This window comes from Vitis riparia, chromosome 7, assembly GCF_004353265.1.
Source record: "Vitis riparia cultivar Riparia Gloire de Montpellier isolate 1030 chromosome 7, EGFV_Vit.rip_1.0, whole genome shotgun sequence".
Taxonomy (NCBI): Eukaryota; Viridiplantae; Streptophyta; class Magnoliopsida; order Vitales; family Vitaceae; genus Vitis; species Vitis riparia.
This window is the reverse complement of record NC_048437.1, coordinates 26,975,209-26,992,157: the sequence shown is the minus strand read 5'-3', so window position 1 is coordinate 26,992,157 and position 16,949 is coordinate 26,975,209. Positions and strand designations below refer to the sequence as shown.

Here is a 16,949-nt window from a genome sequence, read left to right as displayed (position 1 = left end):
ACTCATTTTATTTATTTTTACTTTATAATATAAAGATTAAATAATTTGAAAATATATAAATTTTTAATTAATCTTACTTATATATTATTTTCTATAAGACAATTAAATATGAGAAAATTATTTTTCTTAACATTTTTTTTTTCTTTTCTTAATACTTTCTAAGAATCAAACATAACCTAAAGGAATCAATGTATATATGGGCGGCACTGAACAATCGTGAATACTTACAGTGAACAAATCTCCTACTCATAATATAATGCAATATGCTAATGTGGTTGTCTCGTTGGCTCATCACCCTCAATAATGGAAATTTGATTAGTCTTTTCAAATTAATGTTGGGTAGGTTAATTAAGTCATGCATTCCCTTGTAATTTCTTATAGTGATAATTTGGATTAGTTTGAAATTTAACCTATTCAACCCATCCATTCAAAAAAACTAATTTGAATTAATATCATTTGATGAATGCGATCTTTGTTTAGGTTTGTCCCATTATATATTTAATCCTATTATATATTTAGCATTTTTTTTTTAGAGTTTCATCATTGTACTTCTTTTTTCTTGGATTAGTGAATTATTGAATGTTGATACACTTTATAAATATAAGGATTATATTGATCATCGAGCTAGAGATGGCAACGGGGCAAGTTTTTTTGAGTACCCACTCCGCCCCGCCCTTAATGGGACGAAATTTAAATTTAATAAACAGGTTTGAGATGAGTATAATATTTTTCTTTTAAACCCAGGGCAGGTTCGGGTATTGTCCCATCCTGCCCTGTTTACATATAAAATTAATTTTAAAATTTAATTTAATTTAAAATTTAAAATTAATTTAATTTAAAATTTTATTTTACTATTTTTAATATATAGATAATAATAAAAATTTTGATAAAATAAGTTATAAAAAATATAATAATTTTATTATTTATAAAATATATTTATTTTAATGTAAGTAAAAAAAAAAAAAGTTAAACGGGGCAGGGCAGGGTATGAGAATTTCCCATACCCGCCCCACCCCGTTTAATTTTTTAAATGGGACAAGGATGAGAATTGTTTTTAATAAACGAGGCGAGGTTGGGATGGGGACGACCCGTCGCAAACCCACCCCATTGTCATTCCTACACCAAGTCATGTTAAAATATCTTGTTTGAGTGTGTGCATGGTTTTGGTTGACATTTTCAATTCATTAAAAATTTTCTTTTGTATAGATTAGCAATATTGTTCATGAAGTTAATTTTGAAAATACAACTTTTTAGGAAGATGAAGTTTTTATCATAAGCTTTGGTATTTTTGGTACAACGTGGATAGTCCACAAATTATATTAAATGAAGTTGAAACCCTTGAACTAATTAAATCAAAAGATTGCATAGAAAACTTGAGGAAAAGAGTTGGAAAGCTACACCTGTCTCCATGATAATTCCTTGACTTTTATAAATAATTTAAAAACTTTTATCAAATATATATATATATATATTTAAGCATTAAAAAAGTGGTTTTAATCCTTTTAATCTTGGTTTTATTATGAAAAATATTTTTAAAAAATTAAATATAAAAAAATTTAATTATAAATTTATACATATTTAATTATTTAAGTTTTATGTATAAAAAATTAAAAATAAATAAATGAAATGAGTTTTATATTTATTTTTTATTTTTCTTCATTTTTTTTCTTAATTTTTTCATCTTAATTTATATTTTTCCCACATTTTTCCACAAATTTCTCAACGATCAAAGATAGGCTTTAAGAACCAATCACTCTTAGGCCATTAACATATTCATTGGAGTCAAAAAATGTATAAATAATATATTAAAGAACTAAACAATATATCACTGTCATATTTCTTATATGTTAGCTGGATTCCATTTTGCAACCTTTTGATGGTCAGCTGTCAAAAATTCTAGTAGTTTACACATGCGTTGCTTTGACATCTCAACTCAGTCTGTCAGTCCACCACTGTACCCATACAATGTGCTTCGCGGTTTCACCCAACAGCTCTTATTTTTTAATCAATTACTTTAAAAGTACGCCTCCATTTTCAAATTGGATTCAACTTCCTTGTTTTGAATCCCTTGCCTCCTTTAGAATTCTTCTTGTCCCAGACCCACCCATCAAAGACCATTTCTTTGATGTTAATTTTAAATAAAATTTTAATTTTTAATAGTATTAAATATTAAATTATTTATTTTTATAATATTTTATTTCTATTTCTATTCAGTATTAAAAAATAAAGAAAAATTAATATGTTATTTTTTTATTTAGAAATATTTATATATTTTAGTTTTTTTTAATTAATAAAAAGTTTATAATAAGTTATAAAAAAACAAAAAAAAAACAAACAACTTAAATTTTAAAAATAAATTATTTTCAACAAAAGTTAAAAAAAATACACCACTTGAGTTCTCAATTTTTTAAGTCATAAGAAAATTCTTAAACCCCATAAATTTAATTTATCTATTTTTTTTATGTATTGATTGATTTGAAATCCAGAGTTGAAATCCATTTTTTTGTTTGGATAAGTTTTATTTATTTCTTTATTTTTGAAATTAGAAATTTTTTTATTTAAACTTATTTTATATATTTAAAAATAAGATTTAGAAATTTTAAAATTTAAGATAGTAAAACCTTTTTATATTTTAATTATTTTAATTAAAATAATTAAAATGCCAAGCACGTGACCCCTCTGCATTTTTCCTTCTAGATTTGATTATATACATGTACCTGCATTTATATGGCATTGACAAAGCTCATCATTTCCTCTGTATTGAGTCTATTGACCAAGTATCATGCTATAATTGACCCAATTATACTTTTAGTTTATTACAAGTGGGAAAGATTAAGACAGGTTCTAATGTCATGTCGGTTAGTGCCAAGTTGCCAACGCGTAAAACAAAATTTGTTAATTTCATTTAATATTTTTTATTTTTTAATTAATACAAAAGTTTAATAAAAAAAATTGTAACATAGATGAATTATAATAATTATTAAAACTAAATTTTATAACATTTTAAAAATTATTTGACTTTTGATGAAGATTTATAATTTTAAAAAAAATAAAGCTTGCAGTTGAATCAGTTTGCAAAGGATTTTCTATTTTTTAATTTAATTTTCCACACTTCATAAAAATCTAAAATTTACTAGAAGCTGGCTTCATGAGGCGGAAAGTACGAGGCAAAAGAGAAGCTTGCCCGCCACGTAAGACCGAGTGTGGGAAAAAGTAGAATACGCCGCAAATAACGCTGTCACCAACCACCATCCCTCACTACAAAACCCTCACCTCTCTCTCCTCTTCTCCACACAATCAACTGTTTCTTCTTCATTTCTACTCTTCCACTGCTGTTTTTTTTTTCGTTCCATTTCTATCTTGTGATCGAAGTCATTCTGAAGACTGAAGAATGTGTGGAGGTGCTATCATCTCTGATTTCATACCTCGCAACCGGAACCGCCGCGACCCAGCCCCAGACCGCTGGCCGGACTCTTTCTTCGCTAAACCCGATGGCTGTGAATACGATTTGGGCCGATTTAGCCAGAGGGGGCTTCCTAATCTGAAAAGGTCTCAACCCATTTTGGGTAAGTCTCTGTCTCGTTTTCTTTCGCTGGTGCTTCTTGTGTTATTTTTGGTTTTTTGCTGAGTGGCGACCTGTTACAAACAGATGATGAGCCAGAAGTGAAGCCGGCTAAGAGGGTGAGGAAGAATCTGTACAGGGGGATCCGGCAGCGTCCTTGGGGAAAATGGGCGGCTGAGATTCGTGATCCCAGTAAAGGGGTTCGGGTTTGGCTCGGGACCTTCAACACTGCGGAAGAAGCTGCGAGAGCTTACGACAGGGAGGCTCGGAAAATTCGGGGGAAGAAAGCAAAGGTTAACTTCCCCAATGAAGACGATGACTACACTGAGAATCACCAAAATCACCGTGCTCTACCAACTCGCTGGAACTCCAATCCTTCTATTTGTCAGCCCTATACCCCAAATTTCTCAAAAAGTTTGGGTTTTGCTGATCACCTGAACCAGATCGGAGCATGCCCCTCCAATGGGTTCAACACCGTTGGTGCTATGAACGCTAACCCGGTTGCTGTCACAACCGAAGTGAAATACGGCTCTGATTCGGAGTCTGTGTACCCTTCCTCTGGATTGTTGAATTGCAATCAGAAAGCCTGTGTTGGGAAAATGAAAAATGAGAAAGAGAACCAAACAGAGACTGTGACGGAAGCTGAGAAGGAGGAAATGGAAGTGCAGAAGCTGTCGGAGGAGCTAATGGCGTATGAGTCGCTCATGAAGTTCTATCAGATCCCCTATCTCGACGGCAACTCAGCCGCGGTTCCCAACGCTGCTCAGGAAAATACTGGTGTTTGCGGTGGTGCCGCCATGGAAGCTCTTTGGAGCTTTGATGAATTTGCAGTTGCTCCTCAACCCACATCAGCTGCTCTATAAGCATTTGGTTATTTTGCATCTTTTAGGTGGTTTGTAAATTGGGCCATGGGAGGAAATTGTTAGATTTCCTATTCCCCATTAATTAGGATGATTTGCTGCTAAATTTTGTCGGATGGAAGTTGAATAAACTTTTGATCCTGTATTCCAATGACTTCTTAATATCGAAATTGTCGAATAAAACTCAACGGTGTAATTCCGCGTTTTTGGATCTGGGACGACGTCGTTTTAGCATACAGCATCATAATGTTATCTTATAATCCTTACTTTTGTTCATGGATGCCAGTGAATAAGTGGCAGAACTGGAACGAGGTTCGTTTTATCGAGAAGATATATTTACGAACAACAGATTCTTAAATTTCATCCTTTTTTTTTTCCCGGAAAGCGATTATACTATTTCATGTTTTGTTTCTTTGAAGCCAAACAGATATTATTTATTTATTTATTTTAACGCACTACATAAGGTCTCGGCTAATGAGTATCATTTTTGCTTTCTAGAATTGCTCTCATCACTAATTCTCCCAAGTATCACTCATAAATTACCTATTTAAAAAAAATACGGGTGGATTTTGATCGTAATATCTACCATGATTCCGCTCTTTCGGAGAAGATTATAGAAGATTTGGTAGGATTATGGAAGATTTAGAAAGACTGTGGAAGACCCGTGAAGGGGACAAAGTCAACAAAGTTAAAAAGACGGCGTGGAGACGGTTTCTTGTGAAGTTGGCAAATTTAGGGGGTGGTATGGAATTCTGACGGCGCAGCTGGTTTTGTATTCTCATAGCACGTTTTCCAAAGTTCCAACCCACGAGCCGCACACGGATTGAACCTTTGGCGTGTTGTACTTGTATCTTTCCAACATCTGTGTAGTACACTTGTACTACATGTACTGTTACAGGGCTGAACCTTGACGTTGCATGTGAGCCTCGTGCATATGTCTAGCTTGGGGGCCCTTTTTGTGGATTTGGTTTACACGCCGACATGTCTGGTATGGAGCACTTTTTGTGGGTTTGTTTTACACGCCAACTTTCTTATTAAGATGCTTGAAAGGGGCAATTATGCTATTGGGCTTTAATTCTATGGAGTTGGGCCTAACGATACTTATGCTTGTATGGGTTTGATGAATTTGACCATTTACATTATTGAGCAACTTATGTCATTTTGTATTTTTTTGATACGTTGTCGGACACTAATTACATAATGCTTGTTTTGTGGGATAGGGCTCTACTCACATTATAGATATAAAGGTGTATGGAGTCAAAACATACTTTTATAGACTACAAACACATCAAATTAGGGATGCTCTTGTTTCATTTGATTAGTGTACGCGTACATTCCTCATCCTTGGATTATATGTCCAAACTAAGTAGAGGTCTTATCTTTCCCTTCATGGGTTCCCTAGTAGTCTTGAAGGTTCTTTTAATAAAAGTTCTTTTTCATGAATCCATCATTACTCAACCTTTTAGTTATATGATGAGATTACATGTGATTGAGAGTCAATGACTACTTTCTTGTCATACTTCTAACAAATCTAACTAGTATCTCATGGTTGTGGGATTTGTGACTTATCAAAGTATTGACATGTTAATCTTGATCGTGACTTATCAAAGTGTTGTCATACTGATCTTGGTTAGTGTCATTACTTTACAATTATATGTAAATGTAAAAAGGGTTTTCATAATAATTTCTCATTTAGTCATTTGTTTAACCTAAAAGACAATTGGTTTCGTCCTTGCCCTCTCAATTTTACCCAATTATAAATGTATTAGATTACATTCATGATAAATGAATACCAATTCTTCCTTTTCTTTTATTTAATTGTTAATATACAATCAAAATTTAGACTTTTCCATTTCTTCCCATATTAATTGCCACTATAAAACCAAGACTCAAACCCATGTCTCTTGATTAGAAAGGGCAAGTTTACACTTCTTAACTTTATATTTTCTCTTATATATAAATATATTTTTATTAATTTTAAAATATATTTTTCATTTTCACTTTCTTTTTCCTTCTACATTTCCTCTGTATTTCCGTTCCCCCACAATTTTTATGGGAGTCAAAGATAGCCTAAAGTGTAGTTTTATTATAAAAAAATAAAAGAAATAAAAAAAAAAGGAAGAAGAAGAAAAATTTGCTTCTTATTGTTTTTTTTTTCAACAAGTCATAATAACTTCTCATTTGGTCATTTGTTAAACCTAAAAGACAATTGGTAATTCCTTTGTCCATGCCCTATCAGTTTTAGCTAATTATAAATATATTAAAATACATCCATGGTAAATAAATACCAATTCTTCCTTTTCTTTTATTTAATTGTTAATATACCATCAAAATTTAGACTTTTTCATTTTTTTTCCCATATTATTTGCCACTATAAAACCAAGACTCAAACCCATCTTGATTAGAAAGGGCGAGTTTACACTTCTTAACTTTATATTTTCTCTTATATATAAATATATTTTATTAATTTTAAATTCTATTTTAATTTTATTTTATTTTTTCTTTCCTTCTATATTTCCCCCCATATTTTCCCTCGATTTTTATGGAGTCAAAGATAGCGTAAAGTGTAGTTTTATTAAAAAAAAAAAAATGGAGAAGGAGAAGAAAAATTTGCTTCTTATAGATATTTTTTTTTCAACAAGTCAACATGGATATTGGGTATGCAGAGAGTAAATTCAAGCCTAGGTCAAGCGACTCAACCCTTGGTCAAAACTCATACGTAACTTGTTGGGCTCACTTTGGGCCATTTCAGATTCATGTATTATAAGCACTGTCAGCAGTTGCTTTACAGAGGTAAGTTTCCAGCCCAAAAATGAAAGCCCAAAAAATCCAACAGCAAAGCATCGACATGCATGAAATCCACTTACGAGAGGACGAGTTTCATATAATGATATTAGTTCTTTTCAACTGCTTTTATTTTTATATATTTCTATTTTTTTTATAAAAAAAATAATTGGTCAAAAGGGTGAAATACTCCTTGTATTTGTAAATTTATCCCTTCTCATGTTTTTGTATGAAGAGTAATTCATTTTTTTTTACATAAATACTCTTAACTATTTCAAGTATTTACAACGTTTTTAAAAAAAAAGTTATTTTTACAAGAAAACAATAAGAGCATTTTTGTCCAAATAAAGCCAAAAAATGATGAAATGTTAAGATTTCCAAAATTGGGTTTCCAATGACCATTTTAATCAAATAATCTTTATATATATATATATATATATATATATATATATATATATATATATATATATATTATTAACATTAGCATGTTTTTAATCTTTAAATTTAAGGCTATATTTGGTCTAGAAAATTTGAGGGAAAATATAAGGAAAAGAAAATATATATATGAAGAAAAATAAAAAATAAATTCAAAGTCATTAACAAATTATTCTTTTTATATTATTCCAAACTCATTTCATATATTTATCCTCTTTTATATGAAAATTAAATAATTTAAAATATATAAATTTCTAATTATATTTGATTTTTTTTTCATTTTTTTTATAGAGACTTAGCATTTTTTTCCTTAGTATTTTCAGCGAATAAAAAATACCCTTAGGTTCCCTTTTTTTTTGTTTTTTTTTTACTACTTAATTATTATAGGTGTATATTCAAAGAAAATTGTGATTTTTCTAAGTAAATTAGTCATTGCCAATTGGGAAACTTATGGGTAATAAATTTTATTGCTTGATCATATAATCCATTGTGGAAATTAAGTCAATTGCTTGTGGCACCTCTTCCTAATGCACAATCATAAACCTTTTGACCAAAATTATAAATAAATACACCTCCATGCGTTAACACCTGATAAGCTAAGCATTGCTATATTAGAGAGAGAGAGATTACAAAAAGACATCTTTTGAACTTCAAATCACCTTAATTAAGACAAAAATAGACCTCAAAGAGAATAAAACTTAAGCCCAACCTCAACCCCTACTCTACATATGGGCCATCATTAAAAGGGTTGAAGAATGTAGATGAAAGTTGAGATTTACCTTCCAAAAGTTCCACTATGAGTGATTCTCATTTTCTTTTAGTTATTTGGACAATCTGAGACTTCTATTCAATTACTACAAGTACTCTTTATTTCTTTCTATCAAATCAAGATGAGATTGTAAGAGTAAGACTAATAATCTCTTCGAATTAATGCATGCGACCTACAAATAGTATTCCTTGTTGATCTTCATCCAACACTTAGCAATTATGTCTTATGTGCTCCACCTTAATATGCATGGTCACAAATTTGATTGAGTTCTTATTTTTGGTTTCTCTATTTAGCAAATGTAATAGAAAGAAATCCAGTTTTTGCCATTCTGGTCATTGAATTTGATGCTTTTTCGAAGTTACATGTGAGAGTGAGCTGAGCGAAGAGACCCATGTGAGACTGAGACTCAGCTGCAAAGCGACCAAAATAGTCTTCAAAAGGGCCATGCAAACCAACTATGGAGCTTCCATTGCCATTGGCTAGGATGGAGAAAACGGATATGGGCTTTGGAGGATAGTGTCGTAGTGAAGCCACCCGAAACGCTACTGTGTTTTCTGTCCTTATATTGCATTTAGTGGCAATTAATTCAACTCATCTACATGTCTTTTTCTTTTCTCTGTTACTTTTAGGCCATTTTTTTGAAACTCTTCAAGCTTGGACACCACTTTAACGGCTATACAAGGGGACGAGGTTGTTCAGAGAGTCGACATCAGCTTGAAGTGGCTCCTTCTCTACTCAGTCAAGGTGTTCTCTATTTTTTTTTTTTCTTTTCTGAGAAATTGAAGTGAATACAAAAAGAGAAGAGATTGATTAGCCATTTCACACCTCCACTTCTGATTCGCTCAGCATTGCTTTCGCTGTGTCAGTTAAGCCTTTTTCACCCGACTCTTTAATCCATTTTGTCTCTTCTACCATGCTTTTCACCCCCTTCTCCACTATAAATTCGCATCTCTGTTTCAGAAACCGTCACCCTCTTTCTCTCTGTCTCCCCCTTTTCATCATGAGTCTACTTGGGTCTCTGGTTCTCATTGTTTTTCTCTCATTCTCAGTTGTTTCCATTGATGCCAACTTCGAAAAGGCCCATGCTTTCATAGTCCGAGTTCAAAACGACTTGAAACCACCTGAGTTTTCTGGGGTTGAACACTGGTATAGCTCAACCCTGCGAAGCCTTAGTTCTAATCCTCTAGCCTCTGAAAACCTCACCACGATCCCAAAAGGGCTCAAATCAGATTTCATCCATGTTTATAGAACCGTATTCCATGGTTTTTCCGCAAAGCTTACAGCACAACAGGTCGACGAGTTGAAAAAACGCCCTGAAATTCTAGGGGTCTTCCCTGACCAACTTCGTCAGCTTCTAACGACGCGTTCACCGCAATTTCTTGGCCTCGGTAAAACTGTCATGCCAAATGGTCTGATAAGTGAGTCTGATTCCGGCTCTAATGTTATAATCGGAGTTCTTGACACCGGTATATGGCCGGAACGACGTAGTTTCCACGATGCAGGCCTCGCGGACGTTCCTTCTAAATGGAAAGGAGAATGCACCGAGGGAGAAAAGTTTTCCAAGAAACTATGCAACAAAAAGCTCGTCGGAGCGAGGTACTTCATTGATGGGTATGAGACCATAGGTGGCAGCACTACAGGCGTCATCAGATCGGCGAGAGACACTGATGGCCACGGAACCCACACAGCATCTACGGCCGCCGGCAGAACCGTTTCGAATGCATCACTGCTTGGGTTTGCTAGTGGCACCGCTGGCGGAATTGCATCCAAGGCGAGGATCGCCGTATACAAGGTCTGTTGGCACGACGGTTGTGCAGATTCCGACATCCTCGCCGGCATCGACAAGGCCGTGGAAGACGGCGTTGACGTCATCTCCTCTTCTATTGGAGGTCCTCCCATTCCTGACTATGAAGACCCAATTGCCATTGGTGCGTTTGGTGCAATGGAACATGGCGTTTTTGTGTCCGCCGCAGCTGGAAATTCGGGTCCCAGTGAGTCTTCGGTGACGAACATCGCACCATGGATAACGACGGTCGGTGCAAGCTCCATCGACAGAAGGTTTCCGGCGGATCTTCTGCTAGGAAACGGCAGTATCATCAACGGCTCTTCTCTCTACAATGGTGGACCTTTGCCGACGAAGAAGCTGCCGCTGATTTACGGTGGTGAGGCCGCAGCGGAGCCACGGCGGCCGGATGCCAAATTGGTAAGAAGTGGTTCGCCTGCAGCTTTTTGCATACCGGGCTCGTTGTCTCCAAAACTGGTACGTGGCAAAATCGTATTGTGTGATAGAGGCATGTCAGCACGTGCCGCGAAATCATTGGTAGTGAAGGAAGCTGGTGGGGTCGGTGTTATTGTCGCCAACGTGGAACCGGAGGGAGGGAACATAATCGCCGACGCTCACCTCATCCCTGGTTTGGCCATTACCCAATGGGGCGGTGACCTGGTTCGCGATTACATAAGCTCCACTAAGACGCCCGAAGCCACAATAGTATTTCGAGGGACCCAGGTGGGGGTGAAGCCGGCGCCTGTCGTTGCATCGTTTTCGTCGAGAGGACCCAGTTACGGATCACCGTATATCTTCAAACCGGACATGGTAGCGCCAGGTGTCAACATCCTAGCGGCATGGCCCGATGGTCTTTCACCAACTGAGTTATCAGCTGATCCGCGGCGCACCAAGTTCAACATAGTCTCCGGCACATCAATGTCCTGCCCCCACGTATCAGGCCTGGCGGCCCTCCTAAAAGGGGCCCACCCCGATTGGTCACCAGGAGCCATCCGATCGGCTCTAATGACCACCGCTTACACACACGATCAAGAAGGAAAGCCTTTATTGGACGATACAGATTACAAAGAAGCCACAGTGTTCGGCATGGGAGCAGGACACGTGGACCCCGAAAAAGCCACTGATCCCGGACTAATTTACGATATGACGGTGGAGGATTACGTGAGCTTCATGTGTGCCTCAGGCTTCAGCAGCGATTCCATCAAGGTCATCACACGGAGGAGGGTAATCTGTAGTGAGTCCCAGAAACTTCATCCGTGGGACATCAACTACCCAATCATCTCCGTCTCCCTCGACCCATCAACAAAGTCCAAAACCCGATTAACGGTGATAAGGACAGTAACGCACGTTGGAAACAGTGGTAGTAAGTACAGCGTGACAGTGAGGAGGCCAAAGGGTATAGCCGTGAGCGTTGATCCAAAGAGCATAGAATTCAAGAAGAAGGGTGAAAAACATAGCTATAAGGTTGAAATTTCCGTTGAGGAAGGCGGAGAGGATGGGGCTGTGATTGGATCACTGAGCTGGACGGATGGGAAACACCGTGTGACGTCACTCATAGTGGTGAACATATGAATATTTTCAAATTTATGTTTTAGCATTAATAAGATTAATAAACAAAGTGAACGGTTGTGGTTTAATTAAAATGAGAATGATAGCATAGTCATAGAGAAGAATCCAACCAAAGGACAAAGGCTATACAGTTTGCTTCATTGCATGCTTCTCCATCATATCACAAAAAGCATGAAATACCATGAACGGTGGTTCCAATAGACAAATGATTGGGAGGTAGAATATTTTAGTATTTAAGCAATGTATACAAAAAATATCTTTGATTAATTGTTTTTTAAATTAATATGTTACGTACCATCGAATTTCCGGCGGAAGTAAATTCAAGAATTAACGTCGCTGCCAGTTTCACATTCATATAATATAAATGATTTTGTCATTGCCAAAAATTATATCACATGTATTGGAAATAGATAAATGATTTGGCAAATGAAGTATTAAAAAATACTAAAATAGTCGTCATAGCTTGGGAATTCAAAATATAGTAAGATAACACAAGGCCCAAAGCAGGACAACAAGCCCGTTTTAGGGCCCAACAAGATATCCCTCCCGTAGGCCCATACGCTTTTTATCACCTCTCTATCTCAGCCCAAAGAGGCCCAAAACACCCGTAAAACCCTAGTCCGTATCTGTGATATATAATGCCCTTTTTTCTGGGTTCTTATCCTCTGAAAGTGGCAGCGGAGAGCGGGAGAGAGAGAGAGAGAGTGGAGAGGAGCGGAAGAGATGGTGTCGCTGAAGCTACAGAAGAGGCTCGCAGCCAGCGTGCTCAAGTGTGGGAGGGGCAAGGTTTGGCTTGATCCCAATGAAGTCAACGAGATCTCCATGGCCAATTCCAGTGGGTTTTCGCTACTCCTTTTTCTTCGTCTGATTCCGATCTGTTTGATTTTCTGTTGCTTTACGCTTTAGACTTGCTTTGGTTACCGTTTGAGCCCCGAGAAATCGTGGGAAAAATATTTTAAAACTTGGGACTTGTAAATGGTTCACCCCTTTGAATATTCTTAAAGACGGGAAATTAGGCTTTCATTTTACATGATCGGTGGATCCATCATCTGAATTTGATATTCGTTTGAGCATTCTCACCTTGTAAGGGTCTCAACTTTATCGATAAACCCTAAATCATTTTCTTCAATTCGATGCTTGGAAATTAATGATAACCATTTCAACTATTATAGATTGCTGGTTCGTTTTATGCAAATTAAGGAAATGAAATTTTTTATTCTTAACTGGGTTTTGTTTTTCTCTTTTTCAACAATAATATTTAGGACCTACTAATATTCCCATTCATTATCTGAACTTTGGCTTATTGGAATTGCGTTCTCAGTTTTAAGGAAACAAAAAACAACTGTATTTGAACAACATACAGATCTAATTTTGAAGTTTAAAAGCGTATCGTCATATGCCCTTATCCATCTCTTCAATTTTTTGGCCCTCGCCCTATTAAATCTTCTAGGTTTGTTGTAAACTTGGGACTTCTCTCGCAGTATTGAATATTTCAAGGATGCACATAAAGGTTAGGTCATCAAGTGCCAAGTCCCACAAAACTAGTCCAGCTTTACAAATAAAAAAACCAAGATACAAAGAAGGGAAATATAGCACACTCAAGGGGGTATAAAGTCTCCAACAAAGGAGGCCAAATGCTTAGCTCCTTGTTTGGCTAATGGATCATATTCTGAAAATTCTACATGCTATTGTATGACAATTACTCAATATGGAAATTGCTAGTTCTTGCTTTCTTTGTATTTATTTGTTTTAGATTTCAATCGAGGTTTTGGAAGATGTTGACTACATCTTGTGGGTTACTGACTGCAGGGCAAAACATTAGGAAGCTGGTCAAGGATGGTTTTGTCATCAGGAAGCCAACTAAAATTCATTCACGATCTCGTGCACGTCGAATGAAGGAGGCCAAGCGAAAGGGGCGTCACTCTGGATATGGTATTTTTATTTTGAGTTTGCATGCATTAGGTTTCAAGTAAGGAGTATATTTTATTTTGAGAACGTTTTTTGGGGGAATAATATTTGTTTTTATGTATGTTGAAATAAAATCACATTATTTGTGAGTACAAATAAAACAAGATCAATTATGGTTACCCTAAAATAGACGTAAATCATGTCCAGCATTCAACAACTTAATAAGTTGCTTGTATTAATAGTGAGTTTTTTTTTTTTTTTTTTAAAAACTATGAATAAATTTGTTTTTTGAATCCAAAGAGCCCGAAATATCCAAAACTAAAATGTGATCCATAAAAGATTGGCAATCTTGCAACTGTTGTTGCTTTGGTTGAGAGAGCTCAACTGTTAAACTGTAGGCTTACAATTGGGTTACCAAGAAAACCAACTCCTTGACTTGTTTCCTCTGGTTTTGGATTAGTGCAACTGATAATGGAAGCTTGTATTGGTTTTTAGGCTGATCCTTTGAAATAATTTCAGGATATGGTAAGCGTAAGGGTACAAGGGAGGCTAGGCTTCCAACCAAAATCCTCTGGATGAGGAGGATGCGTGTGCTTAGGCGCTTGCTCCGCAAGTACAGGGAATCGAAGAAGATTGACAAGCACATGTATCATGACATGTACATGAAGGTTAAGGGTAATGTGTTCAAGAACAAGCGTGTGTTGATGGAGAGCATTCACAAGTCAAAGGCTGAGAAGGCTAGAGAAAAGACTCTGTCTGACCAGTTTGAGGCCAAGAGGGCAAAGAATAAGGCAAGCAGGGAAAGAAAATTTGCTCGGAGGGAAGAACGTCTAGCCCAGGTTAGTCATTGTATAGAAGCAGATAGTATACTTAAGTGAAAACAACTTTGCTGTTACAGTGTTTAGGAAGAGTGATGGTTGCACTGAGTTTGTTTGTATCCTGGATATGAACAACCACATGATTACACCGAGGTTCTTTTTATCCTGGGTAAGAACAAGCAAATAATTACACTGAGGTTTTTGTCCTGGATAAGAACAAGCACATGACTCTTGAGATCAATTGGTGTAACTTTAACAAATTTTACCTGGTTGTAGGGTCACTTTCACCAGGCACAGATTGATAACATGAGGTTTTACCTATTTTTTATGACTTTGTATACTGAGTTATGTTTGTTCTTAATTGTGCACAGGGACCAGCAGAGAGGGCACCACCACCAGCTGCTGTTGCATCTCAACCAACTGAGTAAGCAGATTACCAGAAGTGTCTCATAGTCTTAATTTTTAACCTGCTTGTTAAGATAGGTCCTAATTTTGGGGCTTTCTTTTTTTCTTGCAGTGTTTCAAAGAAGTCCAAGAAGTGATTGCCACAATAACGAGTGCTGAAGGATTGATGACTATATATATTCTATATGTTCTCAGTTACTGTGGTAGAGTAGGTTTTTTTGGAGTCATTTATGTTTTTGGCTTTTTGTGAACTTGGTTACTTTATGACTAAGCTGAAAGGAGGGTAAAATTTCTTGGTACTTTGCTAAAATGGCAGTGTTATTTCATTTTCATTTTCATTTACTGGGTTTGGTAGTATTTTTGTGGCTCACATTGTGATTTATTTGTCTCCCCACCTAGTTTTTTCAATTTTATTTATGGCTGACTATGCACACAGTGAACATCCATACGGAAGAATGGCTTATTACTGGGGTTGGATACAAAGAAGTTACAAAAAAGAGTGGATGAGGATCCCAGTGTCTCACTATTGAATTAGTTTTTGTATCTATTGACAGAGAGAAACAAAGAGATGATGTAATCTGTCTATATGATGAAAAGGTATATTACATGCTGAATTGATGGAATGGTGCATTTGGATGCGTGGTAGTAGTGCTTTTCACTTGGAAGGTATTTCCAGACTGGAAGTTGGAACAACACTTTTGAGCACACCTGTGACTCCTTTCTTCATCCCATGCTATGAATTGATATTGAAGGCAGTGACTGAAATGCACGCACCGAATCCTCAACCACCAACACAAAAGGTAGGCACATCTAACCGCACGAGTCTGACCTTTTTCATCAACCACTACGATAGTACCATGTTTAAGAAAGTCGTTCCTCGTATGTGTTTACAAGCAATTTTTTGTTTTTTTGATGGGTAAAGATGGATATATGTATATTAGAAAAAAGAAGATAATATGCCAGTGTACAATGGACCTATGAGAAGAACACCAGAAGGAAGGTCTCGAAGTTACGACACTTAAGAGTGTTGTACATTTGTATCCATGCCTTGAGTTCAAATCCTAGGAACGCATTTGTATTAGTGCCAAAGCGATCCAGAGTGACCTCCTCAGGATTCAAACTCAAGACCAAGGTTTTTGTTATTAGTTATTACCATCCTGGTGCCATTTGAGTAACTTGCTCAATGGTACCAGGAGGGGACAACAAGGGTCTTGGTTTTGAGTTCGAATCTCGGGGAAGCCATTCTGGATCGCTTTGGCACTGATACAACTACAAATTTGCTTAATCGATTATAAAGGAATGAAAATTTGAACTTTTGATCATTTTGTTCCAACTTAGTTTTTCACATCCTTTTCTTCTCTATAAAGAAATTATATCAGCTTAAAAGGGATAAAAGGTGAAGTAGGATATAATCAAAGGATTCTCCCTGCAACACATAAAGCATATATTATTAGAGTTTGCCCTCTCTTGGAGATCGCCTCTTCTGTTCATTAATTTACCTTTCATGTGTTTTATATCTTTCATTTCAAAAGAAATTGAAATATGTATTTAATGCAGTCAATAAATTAAGAAAAAAATGAAATTAAAATATGTACTCAAGAAACAAAACTGCTTAGATGTCATTAAACCATTCTTTTTAATTTTTAAAAGGCATATCATTAAAATTTTAGTATTATTATATTAATTAATATCTAACTTTAATATAATTAAACATTAGATCCAATCAATTTAAAATAATTATCATAATTTAATAAGGACATTTTTGTTCAAGCATTCTTTCATGGTGAAAATGGAATGTTCCCCTAGGTACTCTGAGGAAACATATACCCTATTTGGGAATTGTCAATTGTCTTCCTGAAAATACATTTGATCACTTTTTAACATAATATAATCATTTAGGAATTTTTATAACAATGAGGTATATTTCAGAGTATATTTTGATTGTTTTTAAGTATTTTCTAAAATTTATTTTAAAATATAATCATACAAATATGAATAATGATAGAAAATAATAGTAAATAAAAATTATTCTGACAAATATTTAAAAATAAATAAA

At 35.6% G+C, this 16,949-nt stretch overlaps 3 protein-coding genes across 3 annotated transcripts; all 3 read left to right on the top strand.

The window, feature by feature from the left end:
* Nucleotides 1-3,289: 3,289 nt before the first annotated feature.
* LOC117919404 (ethylene-responsive transcription factor ERF073-like) lies at nucleotides 3,290-4,635 on the top strand. Its single transcript, XM_034836594.1, has 2 exons — nucleotides 3,290-3,566; nucleotides 3,650-4,635. Exons 1-2 carry the CDS (start codon nucleotides 3,392-3,394, stop codon nucleotides 4,423-4,425), a joined length of 951 nt encoding a protein of 316 aa, XP_034692485.1. The 5' UTR covers nucleotides 3,290-3,391; the 3' UTR covers nucleotides 4,426-4,635.
* Nucleotides 4,636-9,410: 4,775 nt separating this feature from the next.
* LOC117918220 (subtilisin-like protease SBT1.5) lies at nucleotides 9,411-11,836 on the top strand. Its single transcript, XM_034834728.1, has one exon. It carries the CDS (start codon nucleotides 9,411-9,413, stop codon nucleotides 11,763-11,765), a length of 2,355 nt encoding a protein of 784 aa, XP_034690619.1. The 3' UTR covers nucleotides 11,766-11,836.
* Nucleotides 11,837-12,429: 593 nt separating this feature from the next.
* LOC117918964 (60S ribosomal protein L19-2) lies at nucleotides 12,430-15,263 on the top strand. The gene is made up of 5 exons (XM_034835961.1): nucleotides 12,430-12,597; nucleotides 13,572-13,694; nucleotides 14,196-14,509; nucleotides 14,860-14,912; nucleotides 15,006-15,263. The coding sequence occupies exons 1-5, from the start codon at nucleotides 12,486-12,488 to the stop codon at nucleotides 15,028-15,030; spliced, it is 627 nt and encodes a 208-aa protein (XP_034691852.1). The 5' UTR covers nucleotides 12,430-12,485; the 3' UTR covers nucleotides 15,031-15,263.
* The last annotated feature ends 1,686 nt before the right edge of the window (nucleotides 15,264-16,949 follow it).